General features: G+C 55.9%; 1 protein-coding gene across 6 annotated transcripts; it reads right to left on the reverse strand.

Annotated features, from left to right (window-relative positions):
- Positions 1-25,307, reverse strand: SLC37A2 (solute carrier family 37 member 2). 6 transcript variants are annotated; one of them, XM_027081905.1, is made up of 20 exons: positions 24,747-24,858; positions 14,056-15,441; positions 12,006-12,087; positions 11,469-11,562; positions 11,254-11,332; positions 9,508-9,643; positions 9,039-9,115; positions 7,989-8,155; positions 7,435-7,472; positions 6,972-7,124; positions 6,550-6,640; positions 5,000-5,062; positions 4,644-4,729; positions 4,121-4,169; positions 3,875-3,948; positions 3,545-3,623; positions 3,330-3,427; positions 3,022-3,086; positions 2,751-2,807; positions 1-1,247 (listed from the first exon to the last, which is right to left on the reverse strand). In XM_027081905.1, the coding sequence occupies exons 3-19, from the start codon at positions 12,033-12,035 to the stop codon at positions 2,777-2,779; spliced, it is 1,410 nt and encodes a 469-aa protein (XP_026937706.1). In that variant the 5' UTR covers positions 12,036-12,087; positions 14,056-15,441; positions 24,747-24,858; the 3' UTR covers positions 1-1,247; positions 2,751-2,776. The 6 variants fall into 6 exon arrangements, with proteins under 6 accessions (XP_026937706.1, XP_026937705.1, XP_026937708.1 ...); XM_027081904.1 differs by lacking the exon at positions 14,056-15,441 and having other exon boundaries at positions 24,747-25,307; XM_027081907.1 differs by lacking the exons at positions 14,056-15,441; positions 24,747-24,858 and adding an exon at positions 20,535-24,051.
- Positions 25,308-26,452: the final 1,145 nt, after the last annotated feature.

A 26,452-nucleotide genomic window follows, 5' to 3' on the forward strand; every position in this document is an offset into this window, starting at 1 on the left:
TTTCATTATCAAAATATTTAATAATGTGACTGGTACTTTGGTCATGCCCTCCGCCCCACCCTTCCCCTACAGCAGCACTGCCCTGACAAGCCATCTTCCCTGGGGACACAGAGGGCTGGGATGAGAGCAGGCAAGGGGCCCTCACAGTCAGGAGTGACACCTCCCCTCTCTCCCTAGTCCTGCCCTGGAGGATACAGCAATAATGCTTTAATCAAAATGGGTCAGGAGTTAGAACCAGGATCAAATGAAGGGTAGATGGAGGAGTGCCAACGTGGGGAAACACACAGAGAAAACTGGCTTGTGGACAAAGGGACAAAGAGAGGCCGGGTGGCTCTGAAATAGCCACTTCCAGGTACAGGCTGATGACAGAGGTTCACGTTTAGCGTGAGAAGGAGAGACACGCTTTTCCAGGCCTCCGCCCTGCTGAACCTCTGCCTTCTGACTTGGAATCTGAACGAGCAGGAGTCTGAGCATATCCCTTCTTGTACCAAAACGCAGACACCGCTTAGCCCTGATCCCTTCCACTGGCGGCCTCCAGAGCTCAGGCCTTTATCGCTGTCGGTGCAACTGACGCCTTCAGGGCCTTTACAGTTCCTCCTCTCCTTCCACCCCCCTAGCCAGGACCGTATACTGTGTGGTAAATCACTTCTCTGTCATCAAGGGCTTTGTAGTTAATAGATATTGTTTAATAATCTTTAGGACCAGGCAGCCTCTATGCTCTGTTAGTCCCCAAACAATGATGAAAACCTCCCCTGACGTATTCCCGGCAGCCACGAGACTAGTTACCCATTCATAAATCTGAAGAATGCATGTCCTGTTTCCCAGTACCCGCCCCCCTGCCCCAGGTTAACTATAAAACTGTCCTGACGGCCCCCAGGTGGTGTGGAGCGCTCCCAGACTGCCGTCCACCTGAGCCCGAGCCCCAACCCACCCCGTAAGTGACCCTATACTAAACTGGTCTTGATCGCATGAAGCTGCCCCCTCATTTCTTGGTCTCAAGGTGCCTTAGTTCAGTGGGCACTTTGCGTCCCCTCCGTCCTCCAACAAGGCCCTTGAGTCTTCCGTGGCCTCAAGCTTGGTGGTCCCCTTCCGGTGGAGAGTCTCCTAGCCCGTGGAAGCCTCGTGGGCTGCGCTGGCTGGTGCTGGGCCCGGAGGCTTTGCCTCGGCCTCCTGGGGGGGTGCACTGTGGGACCCGGCGAGGGCCCTCCAAGTTTCTGCTGCGATCGGGTCCTCACATTTCTCTATACCTGCGTGAGGAGCAGAGAGGCAATGGGAGAGAAAGTGAGGACGTCCCCAACGGTGGGGACGGGGAAGGCAGGTCCCGAGGGTCCCTTAATAATTGCCTTTCATCCCGTTCGCTATCATTAGGGCTCCTGTCACCTCTTCAGCAAGCAGGGAACACCAAGCCAGAATAAGGTGAAAAGCCTTACAATGCCTGTACCGCGTCTGACCACTCTGCAAAGCAGTACCGCATACCCAGCTTGTCGCAGCCTGAGATCAGCCCTACCGGGTAGTTAGAAACGAGCATCCCCATTTGACACACAAGGACGCGGACATTCAGAGAAGGTGCCCGAGGCTCTACAGAAGCAGGTGAGCAGAGAAGTCAGGATGGTCCAGCATTTCTGGTTTCAAGCCCCAGGCTCCCTCTGCCCAAGCAGGTGACTCTGCTTCTCCCACACAGGCCTTCCTCAGAGAAGGACCCGCTGAGGATGCAGAGAGAAGCCAAGCCCGCACACCTGGGGTCAAACTCAGGCTCTGCTGGGACTAGCTAAAGGCCTGAGGTACGCTCCATGAGCTCCGAGCGTCTGTTCTCTCACCTCTAAGTGAGAACATCTACCTCTCAAGGCTGCCGAGAGGGAAGCCAGTACAGCTCACGCCCAGAGCAGACGCTTACTACGCACTAATTCTTTTCCCTTTCTGCATCACTTCCTCTCCTCCCAACGTCCCCCCGGGCCTGGCCGGGGGACAGCAGGTGGAGGGGGCACTGGTCACGTGAGGTGCCATCCACTGCTCCCCCTCCAGGGCAGGGCAGGGCACAGACTCTGTTAATGCCTCCTGCCCTGCATTCTTCTCCCCCTGAACCCGGACGATGCCTTCCTCAAAGGGAAGCTCTTCCCCGGATACAGTGCTGGTTACCATGACCCCCGTGGGCTCTTCCTCACATTTACCATCCAGACCAGGTCCATCGCTCCGGCAGCTTCTCATTAGCAAGAGCTTCCTAAGGAGAGCCAGAAAGGCCACGAGAGAACATTGCCATCCCAGCGCCAGCCGCGCAGCCCAGCCTCTAGCGCCCTGCCTCAGCCGCGGGCCTATCTGCGCGGCCTCCACGCCCGCCACCGCTGGGCGACAGGCAGAGAGCACAGCAGGCCGGCTTTGGGTTTTGCTCCAGAGGCTTTGCTTGGTAGCTGCCTTTGTCTGCACACCCCAGGCAGAGGGGCCAGGTGCCCTTGGTTTCTGAACTTCAGAGTCCAAGTTCAGAGGGAAAACGATTTCCCTGGATGCTGCCCCCTCTGTCCTGGGGTCTACGTCCAAAGCCCTATCGCTCTCCCTAAGGAGGAGAGGCTGCCAACCTTCGCAGCAGCTCCGGCCCCTTAGGAAACACTTCCCAAGCACCACACTCCGTCCAGACTCAGAGTCTTTGGAACTGGCCCCCAAGGAAAAAGCGAAAGTCAGAAAAATCGCACTGGAGGAGAGAGGCTTTGCATGCACACTAAGGGCACAGGAGTTACAGACTCGAAGAAAATACTCACAAAAGTCACGGGACTTGAGGAAAATACTACCGCGCGTGGGTTAGGGCCACACTAGAGCTATGGAGACACATGGGGATAACAGAGGACAGGTTAGTGGGGCTGGGGGCCAGGCAGGGGTTCCCGGAGCACGTTCAGCTCCCGGCTCCGAGTTCCTGAGGTCTGGGCTGGAGCGAGGCTCAGACTGGTGCAGAGCAGCTGAGCGCCGGATTTGACTCCCACGAGAAGTGAGGCCGGTCAGGCGGGGCTCCGGCCCTCCCTCCGCAGGACTTACCCTCTGTCTCTACTCAGGGATGACCGCCAGCCCAGGATCTCTTTGTACACCAACCGGCAGAGGAGCTGAGGGGAGGGAGGGCGACCTCAGCGTGCAGCACGTGGCTGGTCCCCAGCGCTAGGTGACCGCTCGGCTGGCTCACAGCGTCACTCCGCAGGGGTTCACCCACGGGACGCAGAGTGGTTCCGAGCAAAGCCCTGGATGGCCGACACTTTGGACCACTTTGGACACTTCGGAACTTTCCAGGGTCCCAGCCCCGCAGGACAGGGCCCCTCCCCATACCCATCTGTGCACCCCAAAGCTCTTACCAAGCAAGCCAGGATGTCGGCAGTGATGAGCATGTAGAAGACGTTGTTCCAGCCTGTGGGGGAAATGAGCCCGGCCAGCAGAGGCCCCAGAGCCGCACCTGTGTGGAGCACAGCATGAGAAGGGCCCTGCACCAGGGACCCTGGCCTCCCTGCCCGCAAGAGGGCAGCATCCCAAGAGTGCGCCTGAGACCAGGCTTGGGGCGAGAGTCACAGACCTATGGATCCAGTGCCGTCGATGATGGCCGTGACGGTGGAGAGCGCCTTTGCGTTGCCCTTCAGGCTCTTGTGAGTCCCCTGGGGAGAGAGCAGAGTGGGGAGGCCTGAACCGAGAGGCGGTACCGAGCAGGACCGGGACCGGGACCAGGAGAGGGACTGGCTCAGGGAAAGGCAGCGAGGGGGGCTTGGAGCTGGGAAGAAAGGGGGGCCGATGGCGGATTCTGAAGGACTTTGAGGATCTCGTCTCTGCGGGCGGGGGGAGGGGGAGAGACGTGAAGATGGGCCTGGAGACAGAGGCCCTGGCCAATCCCCGAGGTGGCTCCGCTTACCAGGTCAGCCGAGACGGCAGTGGTGATGAGGGCATAAGGGCCGTTGACCAGGGCTCCACAGGTGAGCAGCATTACTGACGTGGTGATGGAGACGGCCCAGTTAGAGAGGAGAGGCCACCGCCACCCCCAGCCCCAAAGCGGGTGAGTCCCCCAGGCGTCAGGCTGAGAACCTCCACTTCCCCGAGCCTTCCACCCACGTCCCCAAGCCAGCCTCGCGGTGTCTCCACGGCAGCGCCAGCTCCTCACCTATGGAGATGCTGATCCCACTCTGGCCAACGTAGTTGTACAGGAACATCTGAGAGAGGAGAAGGCGGAAGACAGGATCACAGCCTGGCTTCCCCACGGGCTGCCTCTGTTAGACTGGAGCCCGGAAGTCTGGGAACCCCAGGGGTCCCCTTTCTCCTTTGCCTTCTCATACCCAGGCCTCTCGGTCTTCCGGTCCCAGGGATGCAGGGTCTAATATGTGGTAATCTATCATTTCCCTTTGCCCCCAAAGTCTCCTCTCATATCGAACCTCAATCACTTATTCTTTCCTTGGTCAAGAAGCTCAGCAGCTGGCCTGCCCCTTCTCGCCAAGGCCACATAACCACAAATCCCTTTCCAAAATCCTGTCTGGATCTCTGTCCTGTGCTGACCCTGGCTTCTCCTCCCCTGGCCGCGCACAGGGATGTACCCACGCAAAGAGACGGGTGTGTGCATGATGCCCAGGCGTGCACAGGGTTCAGCGGCCCACGACACACACACACTTTGCCCTTGAGGTTCTACGCACCGTGGGGGCAGCCAAGATCAGCATGACGCAACAGGTGGTGGCCCTGCCGTTGGTGTAGTCAGAGATGAGCCCCGCCAGGATGCCGCCTGGAACACAACGTGCACACTGCCGCCCCAGGCATGTGGGACCCCGAGCACTGCCCCATCACTCAGCCCAGCACGAACCGGGGCCGGGCACCCAGAGCCAGCTGAGTGTCTCCCTCCGCAGCCTTCCCCGCACCCACTGCTCACGGGAAGACCACCTGGGCAGGATGCCACCTGCCTAGGTCACATCCCACTGGACCCGTCCCATTTTTCTGCACCCTGACAAGAGAAGAGGGGGATGCAGCCTAGAGGCAGAGCAGGGCATGGCCTCACCTGCGATGCCACCAACATCGAAGAGCGTGGACAGGTCCCCAGACTCCTTGGCAGTAAAGTGAACTGTGGAAAACAAAAGCATGTGTTCAGACCTGGGGGCTCCGGGCAGACATCCTGGAGGGCCACCGCTGGGAGCGTCCCTGCAGACACCTGGTCCAGTATCACCTTCAGAGGAAGGAGTGGGGCCCATGGAGAAGTGACTGGCCAAGGTCACAAGCGAGTCTGCAGCAGTTTGGGACCAGATGCCCTTTCCGGCCCCTAGTCCTGTCGGATGGCCTTGACCTCCCGGAAAAGCCCTTCTATGAAAGCACTGGGATCTGGCCCCTGAGGACCCTGTCCCACTGGGGGTACAACTGCTCTCACTGAGCCTCAGCCTGTCCAGCCCCATTCCTCCCTCCCCCTGACCGAGCGGTTGGTCCCCATAGAAGCTTGTCACCTCCATTTGAGGTCCCTGCTTATAAACAGAGCCAGGAAGGAGGCTTGCGGGAAAATGGGGACCTCAAGTCCCAGACCTCGCCCTAGAATTAGAAAAAGGGACGCCCAGAAGCTTGACTCGTAGCCCAGCCCTCAAGGTTGACTCACACTCTGTAGCCAGCATCAAGGCCACAGAACAGAGTCAGCGACCGCAGGGTTGCCCCGATGCTCTACCCCCGTCGTCGAGAGAGGCCCCTCAGATGGAGCCGGCGGGGGGGCTGGGGGGGTGAGTTACAGCTTGAGACCTGGCCCTGACTCATCCCCACCGCATCCTGTTCGGTGCGAGGATGCTGTGTGGAGAGCAGCCTCGTCCCTCCCACGGGGCCTGGAGGGAGCCCGGCAGCCCTGGCTGAGTGGTCCTTGGCCCTGGTGGGGCTCTGAGGCTCCGAGGCTCTGGGGGCAGAACTGCTCCCTGACAGAGTAGCTCCACGTGTGGAAAACCAGAGATCCAGGACAGGGGAACATAAACATCCTTTTCAACCGCAAGAGTGACCTCTCCTCATCTGTCCCTCCTCGGGCAGGGGCAGAGGCAGGGGAGAGGAGGGCCACAAGGTGGGCAGCCCAGCAGACCCACGCACAGGGCATCAATCCCCCGAGGCTCCCGGCAGCCCTCCTTGGAAGAGAACAGCATTTACTGCCAGGCTACAGGCAGTGGGGGTAGCTCCTCAGGCCCTCTTCCTTGGGCTGGGGGAGGCTTAAGGGGCTCCTGGAGGCGCTCAAAAGGCAGACCGTTTCCAGCACCCTCCAGTCCCGCCCACCTATGAGCCAAGCAGCCTGGAGGGGGGCTTCTCCTATGCCTGAGGCTGGAGCAGTTAGGAAGGATTGCAGAACAGAGCTCTGAGTTCCTAACCCCGACTCAGCACCAAGGGAGGAAGAGTGGCTGGAATCAGGGACTGGATGGGGGGCGGGGGTGCATCTGCAAGGTTTAGCTCCCCATTAAAGAAAAAAACTTTCCCTCCTGCCCTAGGAGAGGTTCAGCAGAAATCTTGCCTATTCCTGGAGTCGTACGCGTCACGTGACAGGTTTCCTCCTCAGAGACCCCTCCGTTCCTCACCTCTTCTTCCCCAGGTACTCACCCACATTGAAGATGTAGAGGGGCAGCCAGTAGAGGAAGGTGTAACTGACCAGCTTGGCAAACAGCAGACACAAGGAGAACTCGACCACACCCTGGGGAGCGTAACAGAGGGCGCGATGGAAACAGGGGCAAGAGGCCCTTGGTCCGTCAGCGGAGCCCCAACCCAGCACTTTCCACCGCCCACTGCACAAAGCAGCCTCGAGGACCTCTCCAGCCTCAGTAACAGCAGTGTACCTGTGGCCTGGATATGCTGTGTCAGGACAAGTCTCCCGTGTTCCCCTCCCCAAGTGGGCCGCCCTCCCTAGGCACTGCATGTAAAGAAATTCTGGAAACCACAGGTCACCCTGAGCATCCCCATCTCCTGAGACCCAGCAAAAAAATCTAGAGAGCCTCTCTCCTCCTTCCAGTCCACAAAAGACTCACCGGGATCCAGAGCGCCCCAAAAAAGCTGATGGCAGCAGGCTGAGCACTTGGCTCCTTGGACAAGGTGACAGCAGACTCCCGGCCGTTCCCTCTGTTAGAGTGGGGTCCATTGCCAGGGTCCTCAGCGTTGTCCCCGTTCTCTTCCAGCTCACCCTGAGCAGAGAAGAGCCCTTGCTGTGGGCGCGTCCACGTACCACCTCCCACCAGCTGGAGGGACAGCCCATGTGAGAGGTAGGGGCTCCCACGCTGGAAGAGGTATGTGTCCCCTTCCTGGACTGGACTAACATCCTGCCAGGCCCGTCAGGCTGTCGGGGAGCCCCCCAAGGGCGTGACTTTGGCCCTCACCCAAGGGCCTGTGAAGTAACTGTGGGCACACGGGCCCCTCCTCCAACTCCCCAGGCCTCCCTGGGACCAGCCCCCGGGTGGAGTGGAGGGCAGGGATAGGACTGGGGGCCACACTCACATGGTGCTGAGGGGGTGAGCAGTCCACGTCCTCTGGGTCTGAAAGAAAAATCTTCTAAGAAGCTTCCCAGCAGGCCAGGCCCTCACCTTGCATGGCATGTGGTCCCCACCCCTCCTCAAAGGGGGTGAGTTGACTTTCCAGCACAAGGGAGCATGGAACCGGGGCTCCAGAGACCACCTTCGAGGTCTGGGTCTCCTAACAATAAGTTGTGTCACTACTGCCTCGTGGACTTTCGTTCTCTTGCTACAAGTGACCATGGCCCTGACTCCCTGGCCCGTCTGTCAGGGAGCTGGGAAGAGGCAGCAAAGGTGGAGAGGTCCCCCCAACCTTTCCCTCCTCAGTCTCACGTCTCATGGAAACGCTCAACAGCCCAGGGAAGCAGGCGTTGTTATACTTCTGTCACACATGAGAAAACTGAGGCTCAGAGAGGTTGTCTGTCCCAAGTCACACATCTGTGGCTCTGACCCCATGATCCCACGCTACCCACTGCCTTCTCCCAGGGCCTGACCGGGAGGCTCGGCTCCGGCCCTGTGAGGAGGGAGGGCTCCACTCACATTCAATTAAGAAGAAGAAGGTGACGAGGCCCATGACGGCAGTGATGATGCCGGGCACCACAAAGGACAGGCCCCACTGCTCATCCACCCAGACGCCGGCGATCAGGGAGCCCAGGATGTTGCCCACGGATGTGTGGGAATTCCAGATGCCCATGATGAGCCCCCGCCTGGAGGGGAGGGAGGGAGGGAGGGAGAGAAGAACGGGAAAAGTGAGAAGAGAAGCACAGGGCTCCTGGCGACCGCCGACCAAGTGCAAAAAGCTGGCTGCCTGCAGCCTCTGAGCTGAAGACCCCCCTCAGGGAGGAGCGGGAGGGTTTGCTGGTGTCAAGGGAGTGACAGCAAGGCCGGGGGTCCCGCTCCCCAGCCGCTCCCTGAGCAAGCGCTCTCTGGCTCCTTGCTGCCCCAGGGCCCAGAGCCCCAGCCCTTTCTTCTCTTGCCCTAAGGCCGTGACTCTGAAGTCCTCAACCAGGGGTGACTCTGCCCCCAGGGAACACGGGCACCGTCTGGAGAGTTGCGACGTCCCAGCTGTGGGTGCGCTAGTGGCATCTAGGGGTAGAGGCTGCTGAACACCCTACACTGTGTAGGACGGTCCCACAACAAAGAATTATCCAGCCCCATATGTCAATAGTGCCAGGGTTGAGAAACCCTGCCCTAAAGAAACTTTTGCACAAAAGCCAGTTCAAGGAAAAAGAAAAAAAAAAAATATATATATATATATATATAAAAATATATACAAACACATATATATGTGTGTGTGTGTATACAAACACAGTTTTATAGGCTTCATTTTTGTCTTCACGCAAAATGGAAATTCATCTATTAAGAGGAAAAAAGCATAACTGAGGTTGCAGGTTTTAAGGATCAAAACCTTAGCAATGAGAAAATCAGTACTGCTTTTAGTCACTAAAACATGTGTATCTCGGCCTGTGAAAGTCAGCAAGATGGAGGCAAGTTTCTAATCTTTGACCCTGAAATCACATCAGGGGCCACGAGGGACCCAGCAGCCCGGCCCCCCAGGCACCGCCCACCCTCCTGTCCCATCACACTCACTTCCCCTTCCCGAACCAGTTGCCCACACAGGTCACCACGGAGGGCCAGCCCGTGGTCTGGACGAGTCCGTTGCAGATCTGCAGAGAGGGAGGAGAGAGGCGGGACAGGCCTGGGCTGAGCGGTGCAGCCTCTGGGACGGGGGCCCCTCCGCAGCGCACACTATGCACCCCCTTCCTTCACCTGCGTGCACGCACCCCGTAACCCACCAGCTGATTTCTCCTGTGGCCCCAGATCCCCACGGCAGAGACCAGGCCTCGCAGGCACCTCCACGGACCTCAGGGTAACGCTCAGCGCAAACTCACTGAGCCCACGAGGGTGACCACAGGCAATGGGCAATGGGACCCCGCATCGTGATAAAGGAGCACAGGGCTGGATGCGCCGGGACCTGGGGTGGCTGGGAAGGACCTGCAGCCTCTACTATCTTTCTGTGCCGGGAACAGAGGCCTGAGTGCAAGGCCAAGGCTCGTACCTGGATAAGAACAAAGTACCAGAGCGCGTGGATGTTCCAGAAATACCCCAGGCCAAAGAGCGAGGTGAAAAGGCCGCTGAGCAGCATTCCGGCTGTAAGGTAGTAACGGAGGGGGAGCCGCTCCCCAAAAATGCCACTGCAGAAGAGAGGGTTGGATCCATGGTAATCTCTGCTACCTGCGCCCTTCGGCTCTCTACCTCCTATCTCTCCGCCCCCCCACCCCAAAGCCACTGAAACGACTCTGCTAAGGTGATCACCAGTGACCTCTGTGTTGCCACACGCCAGGGACACCCTCGGTCCTCCACTCGCTGGGCTCCTCCGCTTTATTTGACGCTGCTGACCAAGCGCCTTGAAGTGCGCTCTCCGTGGCCTCTGTGAGGTCACCGCGGCCCACCTGCCTCCCCCCTTGGCTGACCAGCGCTCCTCATGCATTTTCTCTTGCATCACTTTTATGGTTTTAACTACCAGCTACATATACGTTACAAAGCCCAGCTGCATAGCTACAGCCCTGAACTCTCCCCCAGAGCGTCACGATCATATCCAGATGCCTTCCAGACATCTTGACTGGGATGCTCCACAATCAGGACTCCTCTGCCTCTGCCCCCCACCCTGCCCCGTGTCCTGTGCCCCTCATCTGAGTGGATGTCGCCACCACGTTTGGCCACTCAAGCCAGAAACCACGGGGCTACCTCAGTTTCCTGCCTCTCCGCCCCACCCTTCGCAAGCAACCTCCAAGACCTGTACCTTTTACTTACATCTCTCCAGTGCAGCGTTACTCTTTCATCTCTATTACTATTGTTCTCAGGCGTTGCTCAATGCTCAGCTGAGCTATTATCAGATCTGTTCCTTAGTGTGACGTGGTACTCAGTCCTACTCTCCCTCAAATCTACCTTCCGTCACCCTCACAGCGATCTGTCTGACGTGTTAATCTGAACATGCCACCCTTCAGAGGTTCTCCTGTGCCCACGGCCTGGTACACAATGACCTCATTCTTCAGCCCCATCTCCTGCATTTTACACTCTGGTAAACCTGTTACTTGTCCCCCCAGATCGTGCTGTTTCACACTCGCCTTACTCTGCCCATGCCATTCCCTCCACCTAGCCATTTCTGCATTGCCAAGCCCAATTCTTCTTCATTAGTTCAAGTGTCATCTCCTCCAAGAAGCCTTCCCCAACCCCTCTTCTCTAATGCCAGCTCACATTAAGTGACCCCTCGGAGCCCCCAGGGCACCCCGTGTGAAGCACCTGTCTGGGAGCCACCACTCCCACACTGCTCTATAACTAGCTGCTGTTATCGGTCACTCCACTAGACCGTGAGCTCTCTGGAGGTGGTACCCTGCCTCAGTCATCTTTGATTCCTGGGAACAAACATCATGCTTGCTACATAAAAGCCGTGCTGGGGTCTTCCTAGCATCCAGGGCTATCCTTGAAGGACAAACCATTTTCCAGCCACACCACTGACACTGCCATCTGAGTGAATAAACTCAAAAGGACATCCAGGAAAGCCTTTCCAGGGAAAAGAGCTACTAAAAGTGGGAGCTGGCCAGGTGAAGGAGCAGGCTCGGTAACCGTGGGAGCATGCTGGCTACGGGCTGACAGGACGTGTGCAAGTCTTGTCGTCTCATTTCCACCTGGGGGGGGTCCCCAGCTTTTTCCCTTTGACCCTGCTGCCCCCAGGTCGGCCAAGGGGAGAGGCAGCTCTGAACGGTTCTGCTGCGGGCAGTCACAGGCTCCGCCTCTCTCTTACCTGATAAACATGCCGATGGCATAGGCCACGAGGAAGGCGTTGTCCACTGCCCCCAGGAGTTCCTTGTAGTTGCTCTGGTCTGAAAGCCGATGGGAGAGGCAGAATGCTGGCTGGCTGCTTGGACACCCCTGCAGGAAGCCCTTTCTGGCCCCGGCTGACCCTCTCCTGGGTAGGGGGAGTGGGCTGTGGGGAAGAACAGCTTGCCCCGCTCTTACCAAACGGGGCCCAGTTGCACCACGTGGTGTCGTTGAGCCTGTGGGTGTCGCCGATGGGCTGGATCATCTCTGAGCAGTTGTGGTGCAGACGGCTCTGGAGGAGTCACGGGTGCACAGGTCAGGGGCATCCTGTGGCCCCGAAAGGAGCAAGCAGCCTCCAACACACCAGCCCCTCGACCGGACCCCACGCTCCCTCCTCCGGCAAAAACTGGCTCCAGGGGCAAGTGGCCACAGCAGAGCCTCGGTGAAGGGCAACGGGGGTCGATGCGCAGGGTAGACACGGGGCCCAGGGTGTCTGCTCTCTGGCTCCACCCGCAGCCCCCGACACCACCGTCTTGGTGAATAAACCCAGGAAACTCTCCTGGGAAAAGAGAACTGCTGAAAGTGGGACTCTGCCAGGGGGAAGGAGCGGGCTCAGTGACCAAGGTAAGGGAACAAGGATGGTTATACGCCAAGTTCCAGACCATTCTACGGAAGTGTATTTCCGCTGGGGCCCAGCATCTCCTGCTTTCTTCCTTACGCCCAGGCCAGCCTCACCTTGACGACACTGATGGGCTTCCTGGACATGTGATAACAGGTGTAGATGAGGAAAGTGATCAGCAGGATGAAGCCGCGGTACCTGCAGGGAGAGGTGGGCAGCTGGGCTGGCAGGGCACTCGGACCTCCGCCTCTACTGTGTCCAGGAAGCATGCACCTGTGCCCATTCTAGCAGCCTCAGAGCCCCAGCACCGCCAACTCTTCTACATCAGGCTCCCCTCCAGACACAAGTTCCTCAGGGCAGAGGCCAAGGGGAGGGTAGGAACAGACGCCAGAGGCCAGAGTGCTCCGGGGGGCCCCAAGTCCCTGCTCCTGCTACCGAGGCCTCCCGACAGAGCTAGCCCAGCATCAGCGCCCTAGACAACACCAAAGTACCCCCTCCTGCTCTTACCACTGCCCATCACCTCTGCTTCTCTCTGGCCTCACTAAGATCGGGGTGCCTCTGTGTGTGTGAGAGATGGGGGCAGGGAGACAGAATTGTATTTAAAATACTGGACATGCTGGGAGCCAGCAGGAGGCTGATGTGGGAGAAGGGTCTGTCTTTAAAGTGAGGTCGGGACTTTCCTGGTGGCGCAGTGGTTAAGAATCCGCCTGTCAACGCAGGGGACACGGGTTCGAGCCCTGGTCCGGGAAGATCTCACATGCCGCAGAGCAACTAAGCCCATGCGCCACAACTACTGAGCCTGCGCTCTAGAGCCCGTGAGCCACAACTACTGAAGCCTGCGTGCCTAGAGCCCGTGCTCCACAACAAGAGAAGCCACCGCAATGAGAAGCTCGCACGCTACAACAAAGAGCAGCCCCTGCTCGCCGCAACTAGAGAAAGCCCGCGCGCAGCAAAGAAGACCCAATGCAGCCAAAAATAAATTAATTAATTTTAAAAATAAATAAATGAAATAAAGTGAAGTCGACTATGCTCTCAAGCCTAGAACACGGCAGAAACAGCACCTGCTGCAGCCCAGTAGGGGCGGAGCCCAAAACCTAGCTGGAAATGTGGCAACAGAGGGAAAGCTGGTGACAGAACCCAGGTCCTCTGCCCTAGTCCGTTCCACTGGACAGAGGGGTCATCCTTTCCATCTGCGGCTCACACATCACATGGGCCCTCTCATACAGTGCTTCTCATCCCATGCGCCGGTCTGGGGCGGAAAGAACAGTTCAGCCAGGCCCCACCGAAGTTTCCGCTGTGCGCTCCCCCTTCCCCTTCTGCCGAGGCTCTGAGGAAGGGCTTCCAGGTCCTCCTGAGTCACGGCATCAGCTGAGACGAGTCAGCAGCCGGGAGCCAGGAAGTACATGGAAAATAGACCTCAGCACGGACTCCAGCCCAGGAGAAAGACCAGAGCCTTGGTTTCTTAAAGAGCCCACGGAGAAGGTGGGGAAGAAGGGGAAGGGGGCCTGAAACCCTTTCTATCTCTGGATCCACGAACCAAAGGGCCAGGACGCTGGAGGCTCAGTCTGCCCTCTCCAGGGATCTGCCTCCAAACCCCAATCCCTTCCTCCCAAGCATGTCGTGAAGGCTCCTGCTCGTGAGATGAAGGGGTGTTTCAGCAGAGGCTGCATTCAGGCCGGGCTACCGGGGCCCTTCACCCCTGGACTCGTTCTCTGCCTCGTTCCCTCCACTGCCTCACAGTTTATCTTCTGAAGAGACTGAAGGTACATGTGCCCCCGCCGTCACCTGGCTTAACGTTTCTCGGTGGCTCTCCGTTCCACTAAGAACGAAGCTCTCTCTAGCTTGAATCTTACGGTCTCTTTACCGCCCAGCCTCTCTGGCTCCCCATTGCCGAGGGTGCATGGCTCGGGGGGAGTCACCAGGGGTTCTCCGGGGAATCTGGGGTTACTCCAAGGGACTGTCACAGTGACCCTGTGACATACACAAGCTTGGTGGCAGCAATGTTTTCCACTTGGCAAATGGCTCATGTGACTCCTACCTCAGGAACTTGCAGAATCTGGTGGCAGGGTTGGGGGTGTCTCTGAGAGAACTGGAGAGGCTGCCCAGTGAGGCTTCTTCAAAGTGCACAAGATGGAAGAAAATCACAGCCCTACAGATAACACTCACCAGTGTCCTGCCCGGGGAGCTGCTGAGTCCGGAAAAAAGCTGAAAGCTTTGAGGGATGACTCTAATTTACTGTGTAACCAAATGAAAGTTCCTAAGCCTTTTTTGCCTCCGGTTTCCTCATCAGATGCCCACGGAGGACAGTGCCAACCACATCCAGCTCAAAGACCAGGGAACACAATGTAACTCTCACCCTAGTCCCTACGTGTCTGTTGGGCCACCTTTACGACCCCCGGGATCAGTTGAGTCTATCTCGGCTGCCACCTGGATACAGCCGTTGACCCTGGTGACAGATGAGATCTCCTCTGGGCCTGAAGGATCCCCAGGCCCCACTGAGCGCCCCCAGCACTGACTGTCCTTCCTTGACAGGCCAGGCAGGGAGGCCCAGGCTGCAACTCAGCCATGCCGAGCCCACGCAGGAGATGCTCAGACACAACGAGGGATCGAAAGGCACAGCCCCGCTGGCAGCCACCTCGCTCCTCCCTCGCTCCTCCCACCACAACACTGCTTCAGCCCCAAGTGCCAACACCTGCCCACCTCAGGTCACCTGCCCTGGCTTTCTCCAGCCTGTGGTCCCCGGTGTGCTTCCTTATCTGCCTTCTGGAGTCCTGTCCCTCCCAACCTTGCGTGGCAGAAGCTAAGACAGGACAGCAGGCACACCCAGGCCCATTTCTGACATCTCGATTCTCTCTGGCAGAAACAGGACTGCCTTCCCATCCACATCCTGCCATGTGCCAGGCACTGTGCTAGGGATCCAGAGAAGCTGTAAGAGAGACCTCTGCCCTCCAGGGGCTCGCAGGTCAGCAGGGAGACAAACAGAATTGGTGCGACAGTGCCATAAAAGAGGGCAGCCCTGCATGACACGGAAGCAGGGACGCCGAGACCAGCTGGGATGGGAGCAGTGTCAGGAAAGGATTCAGGAGGTAAGGCTTCAGCCGCATCTTCACAAACAAGCAGGAGGTGGCCAGGTCCACCAGGGCTGGGGTGGGAAGCGGCGCCAGGGAGAGGGAAGTACGTGTGCCAAAGTGCAGAGGCGTGAACAGCAATGATATCTGTCTGGGGAACGCTATGTAGCCAGAGGTCTGGAAGGTGGGACTGGGCCAAGCATGGAAGGTGAAGGAGTGGGGAAGGAGGGAGCGGACAGGTCATGGAGGGCCTAGGGTGAGTTTCGACTGTCCTTGGGGTGATGGGGAGTCACTGAAGAGGGGTGGGATTTTCTAGGTCGGAGGGTTCCGGACACCTCCCAGGCTAAGCTCTGCCCTGCTGATTAGTTTGGGAAGCTCCAGACAAGCTTCCTCGCAGAAGGTAGGGCTGGTTCCCTCTGCCTCATCCACACTGCCAGCCACCCTCTAGGGAGACCCTCGGTGGTGCATCTCAGGGAGCTGGTGTCTGTAAGTGAAAAGAGCAAGGACTTAGGAATCAGGCGAAACCTGATTTCATTCCTTACACCTGTTAGCGGTCTGCAAAGTAGTGTTTATCACCTTTCTCATAGGGCTATTGACAGGTTGATGAGACGATGCACAGGACAGCTCTTACATGTTCCTCACACCCAGTGGACACTTAAAAATGACAGCCACTACGATTTCAGATTTTGAGGAAGGAAAGCTGGAGGGGGCGGAGGCAGCCCGTGCTGCTCTGTTACGGGAGGTGAGCAGGGTGTGGGTTAGCACCAAACTCCTCTGAGCAGTGGTGGTTCCAGGCCCTGGATTTGCCTGTAAGGTAGGGAGTTGGAGGCCAGCATGGCCACGCCTCCCACATGCCTAGTACACAGAGGTGGGCTAGAGGAACACGAAGATGCCCCGAAGCTACCAGTGCGCATGCGGGAGCCTGCCACGGGGAGAGAGCAGAGGCTGGTCCACTGGGCCCACCCATGTTCTCCCTTGGGAGTAGACAGGGAGACTTAGCAGAGATCCACAGTCATGCAGATCTGCCAGGTTCCAGCCCTGTCCAGAAGCTCGGCCTGACCTTTCTCTCAGCTCTGACCCCATCCCTCAGTAGAAAACCTGACACCCAAGATAGCAGGAGAGTCACAGGGAGGGAGGCGGTGGGGCAGAAGGACCTCAACCTGCTGTGCGATGCTAGGATGGGCACTGGCCTCCTCTGGGACTCCCTGCCTGGACCGCAGCACCATGGCGGCATGAGCCCAGAGGGGCACAGCTAGCTGGGCAGAGCATACCCGGGGCCTCCCCTTAGTCAAGTCCTCTTTCCTTTCCACTCTGGCAGCTCTTCTGAGAAAAAGGCCAAGGTGCCATAGTTCAAAGGGGACTGGGGACATGGGTCCGGTGAAGGGCTGGGCTGACACAAAGGCTGTCGAACTCACAGTAGCTCACAGGGAAGATAGCTGATGTGCTCCTGCTGCCTGTAGAACCCGCAAGTTTCACTTCTGCTTTCACAAACCCTTCTTGCAGAAACAAGAGGCCCCAGAAAGGGAGCAGGGCGGAAAATACACAGTTGGGCTTCGCCTGGCTTGCCCCAGAGGGGGAGGGATGGCAGCCCAGGTGTTGGCCAGGCTGGGCAAGCAGGCCAGAGACCCAGGAACGTGCGTGGCGAGGCCCACAGACTGTTCCGGGCAGGGTGCCCACCCCATGACCCTCTAAGTCTGTGTTAGCGAGAGATGGCACTTTGAGAGTCTCACCTCCCCCTGCACGGCACTGGTTACTGAGTAACCAAGTCAGATAGAGAGGTGGACTAGCTATCTCTTAACTATTAGCTGACAGTCCAACTTATTCTTCCAAATGAGCACGCTAATAGCTTTATGGACCTCATTAAGACTCTGCACTAGAAACGCTTCTCAGGTTAGGGGCAAAGAACAACGACTGCCAAAGTAGCAACAGATGACAAACAGAACCCCCAAAGGACCTTCTACCACCACCATCACAACAACAGAAAACAAGAAGTAGCCCAGCAGAAGAATGCTGACCTCAGGAGACAGTGGGAAGAGGTGCCTTCTCTCCAGTGTCTGCCCAGTCAGCCCCCGGTCCCTGCACCCCGCTCCCTGCTTTGCAACCACATTGCTGACGGTGCTGATGGCTCCTATCCCCATGGCAGGCCGACAGGGAATTAAACTCCCTCATTGACCAATCCCTACCACTTCCTGCCTCAGCCCAGTCCTTAAGCCAAGTCTGGGGCAGCTGGTAGATGTCTGGGGTAGCTAGTAGATGCCTGGGGCAGCTAGTAGATGTCTGGGGCAGCTAGTAGATGTCTGGGGCTACTCAGGTGGGGGCAGACTGGACTGGCTGTAGCTGCAGGTGACCTTGACACTTGCCCGGAGGAAAGTACCACTTGGTGGCCTGTCCTTGGACGTGCCTGTCCTGGGACTCAGCAGATCTGAAAAGGAGAGAGGGCTGGGGACAGTAAGAACCAGGCTGCTGGTGACAGTGCCATCACCCGGCCCCCTGCCAAGCCCTCCGCTGCCCCTGGGACACCCTGGTAGGGAAAGGTCAGCCTGGAACAGACAGCACAGGGCAGAGCCCTGAGCCAGGCCTTCCACTGACAAGATGGGACGGGGACAGGCCAGGTCTGGGAGGGCCTCTGAGAACAGAGGAACAGAGCCCTCTCGGGGCTGAGACCCAGCCCAAGGACTCCTCCACCTGATGCCCCTCCTCCAGATGGAACCTGGGCATTTGCTCAGAGACATCAGGTTGACACAGGGCTCGGTCCCAAGATCCTTCCCAGAGAAGGGGAGCCATTGGCCAGTAGCACAAGGAGCCCGGGACTTTCTAGAAGGAATTAGTAGATAAGATAATGGTCTTTTTTGGGAGAGAGGAAAATATAGGCTAGATTGCTTTGCCTTGAGAAGGAATCTCGGCAGGGGAAGCCTGGGTGCTCAGACAGAATGAAAAGACGTGGCTTTTAGCTACAGCATGTGGTTTCGTTTAGGTACCTGGAAAAACTCTGGAGGAGTGTGAGAGCTGGTAGGGTTTGGAAGAAGTGGTCAGCGGGTAGTTGGTGGTCTCTCTTCTGAAGAGCGGCTACACAAAGAGCACAGGCGGGAATGCGTTGGTGGTGGCGGGGCCCTCCTCCCCAGGGAGCTAAGATGAGGACTCTCCTCTCGGGATTCCCTGGAGGCTTAGCCCGTGGCCCACCCTCACCTACTCCTTCTCCCCAGCATGAAGGACCCAGGGGAGGAGGCACGAGCCAGACGGCAAAATGAGAGCAGTGATGCCGCCCACCCCGCGCCCACCCCGCACACCAGTTTGGGGGCAATCAGATGGGGGCGTTGTGGGCTGCAGGGACTCCGACCCTGGTGTCTGCCCCCAGTTCTGGCGTTGCTTCGGGACCGCTCAGCTCTGACCTCAGCACTCAGGTGGCACAGCTTGATGGGAAGAAGTAAGGTCTTGGCCATCCATACAGACCACCCCCAAAGCCTGGCTGCCTTCTAGACCAGTGCGTGGCCCCTGAGGCCGACCGCCCCAGCCAAAGCCAGGGAGGTGCGCATCAGTCGCTGTGTAAGGAGGGAAAGAGGAAACCGCGGAGAGGAAGAGGAAGCAGAAGGTGGCTGGGAGAGAAGACAGCAGTCATGTGCGGGTGGGGGAGGGAGCCACGCAGGTTCACATGCTCTTTGGGGGTCAGCCTGAAGAGCCCGAGGAAGGGAAGGGGGTGGGGACAGGGACGGTGGGCTCAGCCCTCCAGATCCTCCACCAGGCTCTCTCCTTCCTTCTCGGAGCTGCCTCTCGCCATCACCACTCTTTTTTTTTTGCGGTACGCGGGCATCTCACTGTTGTGGCCACTCCGCACACGCAGGCTCAGCGGCCATGGCTCACGGGCCCAGCCGCTCCGCGGCATGTGGGATCTTCCCGGACCGGGGCACGAACCCATGTCCCCCGCATCGGCAGGCGGGCCCTCAACCACTGCACCACCAGGGAAGCCCACACACCACTCTTTTTAAGGAGCCCTTTCTGATGCTCTTACCGGGCATCTCTGGGCAGTTACCAGGAAGAGAAGGAAGACAAGAGAAAGCTACTTTGCAGCATCTGGGTCCCTGGTCTGAGGCCATGGCAGAATTGGGAAAAGGACGTTAAACCAAAAGACGCTGCGTCTTAACTTCTGGGTCTGTTACTGTGACCTTGGGCGAGCTGTCTCACCTCTCAGCCTCAGCTTGAGCTTCTTGTAAATGGGATAGTAAACTCCTGTCACATGAGGGTGCCCTAAAGACTAACTGAGATAACATTTCGCCTCTCAGCCTCACTTTGATCTTCCTTTGACTAAGGTAGTGAAGTCCTGTCACATGAGATGTCCATAAGGGTTGATGAAATGAGATGCGATGCATCCGGCAGCAGGACCTCAGCAAACTCCGGCGGGCAGAGCCACTGGTCCCCGCTGCAGCCTCCAGCCCACCTCGGCCCTGGTGGGCTTGGGGGAGGGCAGCGAGCTGGGAGCTCACGGCCCCTGCTTTCCTGCCTGCCCAGTGCCCCACCCATTCCTGCTCATCCAGCAGGAATGCCACCTGGCCCTCCTCCCACAGGCTCCTCTTGTCGAGCCCTGAACTGCTCCCTCCCCACAGGCCCCAGGAAGCGGGCCCAGCCCCAGAATCAGCAGCCATACTCATCTCTCTGGCAAGATGCCCACGTTGCCATCTGTCCCCAGACGTGCCCACGCGGGCGCTGGCACAGAAGGCGGGGCACCGGCCAGGCCCAGGGCTGGGGAGGACTCAGAGGGGCTGTGGCTCCTGCGAGGACACTGCCTGACCCCGGGGGCTCTGACGGGAGAAGGAGGGGCAGTGCCATCCTCCTGGGCAGAAACTCCTCAGTCTCTGCCTTCTGCTTGCACACCTCGTGCCGCCTGCCTCTCAGCCTCCTGTCCGGGGACCGCGCCTTCAAGCCCCAGGCTCCCACCAGCTGCGGCTGCACGTGACCAGTGCTGACAACACAGGCTACGTCCTCACTGCCGTGCCTTCGCCAGCTCCACGGCTCCACTCAGAATACCTCCAGGTCCACCAAGGCAAATGCTACCTGTTCCTCCTAATGAAGATGAAACCCTCCCGCCACAGAAACTCACAAGCACCGTGTAATTACCAAGTACTAACTGCACACCAGGCACTGGGCTAAGTGCTTTAAATATCTTCTCACTTAATTTCACTAAAACCCTGGGATAGAGGTATATTGCTATTTCCATTTGAAGACAAGGACCTGGAGCCTTAGAGATTTAGTGATTTGTCTCAAGTCCAAAGGCTATGTTTTCTTTTCCCCTCCCACACTCTAATCGGGAGGAAAGACCGTGGGCTTGGGAGTCTAACTAACCTGGATTCAAGTTCACCTCAGTTACTTACTAGCTATGCGGCGCTTGACCAGGTACATAACTGCTCTGTGCCCCATTATACCCATATAATGGGGAATTAGGTGGGGAAACAAATAAAGGCCTTGCAGTGAACCACAAACACAATGCCTGGCACAGAGCAGTAGGAAATGCGAGTAGAAAAATAGTCAGTAATTAATGTTTAGTCAGTGCTTAATATGAGCCTGGCACTGATCTAAGTATTTTACCTGCTGCATCTCGAGACAATCTTTAATCCTCACAACGACCTGACGAGGTAGGTGTTACAAGTATCCTCACGGTACAAACAAGGAATCCAAAGCTCAGGGCCAGCCCACCCTCTGGTGTCCTGCTCCAGGACCGTCTGCTTTCTTCACTTCTGCTTAAAAGCCCTCCTTGGGTACAGGTGGAAGCAGCAAATGTGATAATGAGAGAACATGCCCTCTCTCCAGCGGGAGCCTTAATTCCGAGAAAGTAGGACCGTGTCTTAATCATCTTCGTAGGCCTCACAGTGTAACACGATAGCGTGCCTATGGTAGGAACTACACTGACGTTCGGTGTCTGTTAGGAGTCCAAACCTCCATGCATCAGGAAGGAAGTAAAGGAACACTTATCGTGCGCCCTCCATCAGCCACGGAAGGTCAAGGATGTTCACAGATCACTTTTGCCTTCAAGAACCCACCTGACTTTCACCCACGAGGGAACTGAGTCCCAGAGAAGTTAACTACACAAGGCACACAGTGGTGAGAGGATTTCAATCCGGATCTGTCTTAAACCTGGGAGATGTGGGAGAACACAGTGGTTGGAGTCACACTTTAACAAGTGTGTAAGTGACGTGTGTGCCTGTGGAGAGTTGTGCCTTCCTGAGCTCTTCTAAAATGCTGGAGTGGGACAGGCTGTTTACAGTGATCCACTCTCCCTGCCCCTCATTTTCTCTGAAATATAAGTTACTTTGGTTAAAGGGTATAATTAATGTATACGAATAAGACTCTACCAGGAACAATAGTGGCAGAGAGATACAACTTTGAACATATATGGTAATGAGATCTATTTTTGTTTATTATGGGAAAAAAAGAGTAGTAGAATATTTCACTTACATAAGTGTCTCAGAAGTTGTTTGCTGTGTGAGAAAGTTCTAAAGGTTTCTCAATGCCCTCTTGGTCTATGATCTGTTTCTATGCATCAGCACCCTGGTGGTGCTTTGCCTGGTGATAACAGTAGAATGTTACCAGTCATGATTTCAGCTATGATTTTAAATGTTACCTGGCTGCAACCTTACTTCTTTAATTTGAATCTAGCATCTTCTAGGTCAGTGGTTTTCAACTGGGGATGTACATCAGACTTTCCTATGGAGTTTTATTAAAACATAGATGTTTAGGACTTACTCCAGACTTACTAAATCTCTTCAGTCAACATTCTTGGTATCTCCTTGTATATTATGTAAATTATGTATTGGGGTTTTTATATATCTCAAGATTTTTTCCTCTATAAAAATTATGCTCATCATTTTTATGAATCAGATATAATGTTCACTGTCTTCTTTGAAATTAGCCTTAGTGTGTTTTTAGACATTGTCTAATTTTTTTTTTGGATTGGCTTTATTTTGTTTTACATACCTCAGGAATAATCAGACTTCCTTGTTAGCTGCATTTTTCTTGTCATGAATTCTCATCATATCATTCACTTTTGAAAATTATCATTAATAAGTTAATCCATACCTCTTTAGGTCTCTGTCCCTTACAGATAGTTTTTGTTCTACTCTGATGCTCCCTAAAGGCTGTGCAGTCAGCTATAGGCCAAAGGTTTTACCTTCAGCAAACAAGAACTGTCTCAGAAAAGCACAGGACCAGGTACATACTCGTGGGTACGGACTCCTGATGACATCACTCAGATATCTTTAAGAACATACCAGTGGACTGAGTCAGGATTTCCAAAACTCTTCAGCAAAGAAGCTGACCAGATTATGTGGTTGTGAACCCAAGATTCAGCAGAACAAGAATTAATCACTTAGGACTGAAAGAACTGATAAGGAATGACTGTCACGTTTGGAATATTACTGATGTTGTTATAGTGTTCAATCTTCTGAATATATAAGAAAGCCCTTTCTCTTTCTTCTTAAGTTGTCTGTAACCCATAACAATTTAGGAGACCCTGTTTTTGTAAACTGAAACATTTGTAAATACCTTATTCTCCCTGCCTGACTCCTCGGAATTCAGAAACTGTTTTTGAGTCTTCTTGCTTTTTATAAAATATGGTTATTTGCAAAAGTTCAATAGGAATTTTTTTCTTTTTTTTTAACCAGAACATATTAGAAAACTTGGTTTTACAACCAAGGCCTTGCCTGGAATGTCGTACTTGACAATGATGCTCATTTAATCAGCTATTGCTGCCACTTTTAAGGAATTAAGGTTGACAGCCAATACAAAACCCACCTAATAAAACCGGCTTACTGTGTTCCCTTACACACAAATCAGGAAGGTCACTCCCTGGCAGGTCCAGGAAACTTAGGATATTTGGGGACCTCAAGAAGAGAGAAGTTTGCCTAAATTTATAGGCACAGCAGGTAAAGCCTAGTGGAGACAGCTTCTTGGCTCGGCTTCCTAATCTCAGAACAGTAAATAATAGAAGGATTTTAAAAGTCCAATCCAAGATCCCTATGAAAACTTGCAGCCAAAGTGAACGTAACAAGGCCTATACAGTAAATTATGTATATAGATTATCAGATCAAATCTAAGGAGACCAACCCTATTTCGTGATCAAGAATAATCTTTCTTTGAGACTATTTTTGATCCCAGCAGGGCAGACTGTAGGGGAAAAAATGTGTTTCTCTGGAGAACTGTGCGTTGCCCAGAGGACACCCCTCCAAGTTATCTGATTCTTGTCTTTCACTGAGCTTGAATTCCATGAAGTGGTAAGTAACTGGTAAGTCATATAAAATATGTCCATGAACTGACAGAGTTTCAATAGTCTTCCCTCCCAATCAGTTTTGCCTCAATATGCCTAACTTACAAATGGGGACGTTCTTTGTATTCTCTCTTTTCAAAACTGTGGTAAAATATATGTAACATAAAATTTAACGTTTAACCATTTTAAAGTACGCAGTTCAGTGGCATCAACTACCTTCGTGTTGGTGTGCCGCCATCATTACCATCCACCTCCAGAACCTTTTCATCTTCTCAAGCTGCACCTCTGTACCCATTAAACAATAACCCCCCATTCTCCCCTCCCTGGGTTTTTCTTTTGTGCCAATTATAACATCTTCTGGCACCCTCATTATGAGTGAAATAAAATCTTTTTAACACATGTTCATTTTTATATCCTTACGAGAGTCATGATCTTATCTTTTTTTCTGAAAAATATCTTTTAAGAGTCCTAAACTCAAAAAGGACCAAATAAATAATCTAATGAGTGGGGAAGGTTGGGAGTGTGAGGACTGTCCCCAGTGAGGGCTGTCACCAACTGACCATCCTGATTTGCCCGGGACTGAGGGGGCTGGGGATGCAGGATTTTCTGTTTTAAAACGGGAACAAGCTGGTCATAGTAAGAGCTTGCACCCCATCTAAAAGGGGCTCCTACCCCTAATGATATAATTGGGGAATTTAGGCCTGAGACTGTTACATCAGAGAAGCGAGGAATCTGGCTATCTACATTGTTTTATAATTTGTAAACGATGGCAACTAACACAATATTAAACAAAACAAAAACACTGTGCAGACCAAGCAAACTGCTCCAGTGTGGCCTCTGATGAAGAATGGGCTGAAAGCCCTCCACCCCACCACACCCCCCCTGATCCGCGGCCTCCTCAGGACTCCTTGGTCGGGAGGAAAACTCCTGTGGAAGCCGCCGGCCCGCCGCTGGGGTGACTACCCTGCTGCGGGGCAGCTGCTGCTCTGATCTGAGACGCATGCCCTCCCGGGAGCGTGTCTCTCAGGGCCCAGAACCCCTCAAGGCAAGTCCCAGGACCACTGGGTTCTGGCCTTCGTGTTATCCAAGGGCCAAAAGAGACCAAAAGGACCACTCGACAACTCCAATGGCCACTTTTTCAGCAACTCCGCCACGCCCTGACCTCGGTTCCCTAGCCTGCAAGCCCGGCTCCCCCGGGTGCTCAGCGATAAAGGAGGCGCTCTGAAGGTCTCCCCGGGGTCGGGTGGGGGTGTGTGCGTGTCTGGAAGTGCGGATGCAAACGGGCATCGGTGGAAACTCTCCTGGGCAGCCTCCCAGGGAGGGGTCCTGCGGAGGCGGAGCGAGCTAGGGCGTGCGTGCCACCCACCTCCCCGCCGACCGGCCAGATCCTGTCAGAACCCGCCGCCGCGCCGCCCCCCGCCCCCCCCCACCCCCCACCAGCACGCTGGGACTCCCGGCCGCCCGAGTTGGATCCGCCAAACCCGAGGGAGAGGGAGGCCGTCCTGGCCCGGCGCCCCCCACCCCGCAGGCCCTCTCACCAGCTGTCCCTGGAGAAGGCGCGGAGGAACCAGACGCCCGGCGCCAAGGAAGACCGCATCTTGCCCGGCGATACCCGAAGCGAATCCGAAGCAGAGGAGGATGCAGAGCTGGGCACGCGCCCCGAGCTGGCAGTCCCCAGAGTTTAAATGCCCCGCCGGCCGGCCCGCCCCGACGCCGCAAACCGTGGCCTTCAGCCCCCGCCCCCTTGCGCCTGACCGCCCTCGGGCCCGGCCAAGCGCAAAGCGCACGCCCACTGCCCATCCTCCGGCCGGCCTCGGGCACGGACTTTTCTCGTGCTCTGCCTCCGGGCTAGGGACCCGCGGCCCTCCGAGCCTCTGGGGCCTCTCCTTCGGCCTGCGCTTGTCGGCTCACTTCCCTCCGGGGAACTGAAAGCTGCGATCCCAGATTCAGTCAGCTCTGCGTGACCTCCCGTCTACCCTCAGCTGCTCCTGCAGTGCCTTCCTATCCTGATTAGCTGTGGCGCAGACACAGATCGGGAAACTGAGGCAGGCTGGAGGGCCAGCGTCCCAGAGGACGCTGATTTGAGTGTCAGCGCCCCCTGGGAGCGTAGGTGTCCCAACAGGGACTTTCTGTCCCACTCAGATTCCAGATTACGCAGTGAGCCAGACAAGACCCTACCGCACCTCGTCCACGGATAGACTGATACCCCCCGCCCCGCCTCTACTCCCCACGGTGACTGTGCAGCGGCCACTCCTGCTCTCCCTTCTGAAGGCCCGCAGCCATGCAACAGTGAAGGGCCCCTCTGAGGCAGAGTTCCGTGCTCTTAAAAGTGCTCTGCAGACCTCTGGCCTGAAGATTTCCAGGGTATGTTTCCACCTATAAAAAGCAGTGATTGTGAGATCTTTGTCTATGAACCCAAGGGTGAACTAACTATAGAGGGAAGCATTGGCCTGGAGAATAAAATGGTTAATAGAACGTAAACTAGGAACTTGTCTGGGCAAATAGATTTCAGCCCTAAGCCCACCCTGCCCCTCACTCCTAGGAGTGCCCAGACCCAAAGTGCAAGGTCAGAGAAGGGCAGTAACGGCTACACCAAACAGGTTCAGACCCAGGAGAGTGCGCTTGGCCGCTACCAGCCCCGGAATCAGGCAAAAAGAGGTAAACAGAGTTGTAAAACCCTCCGGTAACGCCAGGCAGTCAGGGGCAGGGGTCTCGTGGCAGAAATGAAGACAGCAACAAACAGAAGAGGGCAGGAGGTAGACGACTACAAAGGAAAGGGGACAGGGGATAGAAGGAAGAAGCTGTGCTGGGTTATGGAGCTGAAACACTGAGGAAGAGCACAGCTACCAGCAGCTAACTCAGCCCTTAATTATACCACACAGGGTGCCCAGACGTACATTCATTTCGTTCTTACAGGTCAGGGAGGTGGGCATTATCCATCTGAGAAGACTGACTACCCATGCTGGTTGGCCTGGGACAATCCCAGCAGACACCCGCAGTCCCAGAACGTATGATGGACAGCTCTGGGGTCAGTAACACCCAAAAGACATTAGGCCTGAAAGAAGGCAGATTAAGGGTGGAAAATAAAATGGGATAATGAGCTGATATCACCAGGAAGAGAGCTGCCTGTGTCCAAAGGACTAGAGGGAAGGAGAAAGTTGAATACAGAGGAGCCAGGGAAGCAGCTGAGGTCACTTGAAGCTACACGGGAGGAGTACGTGGATATCAGCAAGGGCTCCAGGGG

Source organism: Aethalodelphis obliquidens, unplaced genomic scaffold (genome assembly GCF_003676395.1).
Source record: "Aethalodelphis obliquidens isolate GAN/ISIS:26980383/991018 unplaced genomic scaffold, ASM367639v1 scaffold46, whole genome shotgun sequence".
Lineage (NCBI taxonomy): Eukaryota > Metazoa > Chordata > Mammalia > Artiodactyla > Delphinidae > Aethalodelphis > Aethalodelphis obliquidens.

Coding starts and splice junctions, on each gene's coding strand:
- SLC37A2 (XM_027081901.1), bottom strand. CDS start 19,778: ATGGCACTGCCCCTCCTTCTCCCGTCAGAGCCCCCGGGGTCAGGCAGT. Junction 11,563..12,005: donor AGCCCATCAGTGTCGTCAAG/GTGAGGCTGGCC, acceptor TGACTCCTCCAG/AGCCGTCTGCACCACAACTG. Junction 8,156..9,038: donor AACTGGTTCGGGAAGGGGAA/GTGAGTGTGATG, acceptor CCTCCCCTCCAG/GCGGGGGCTCATCATGGGCA.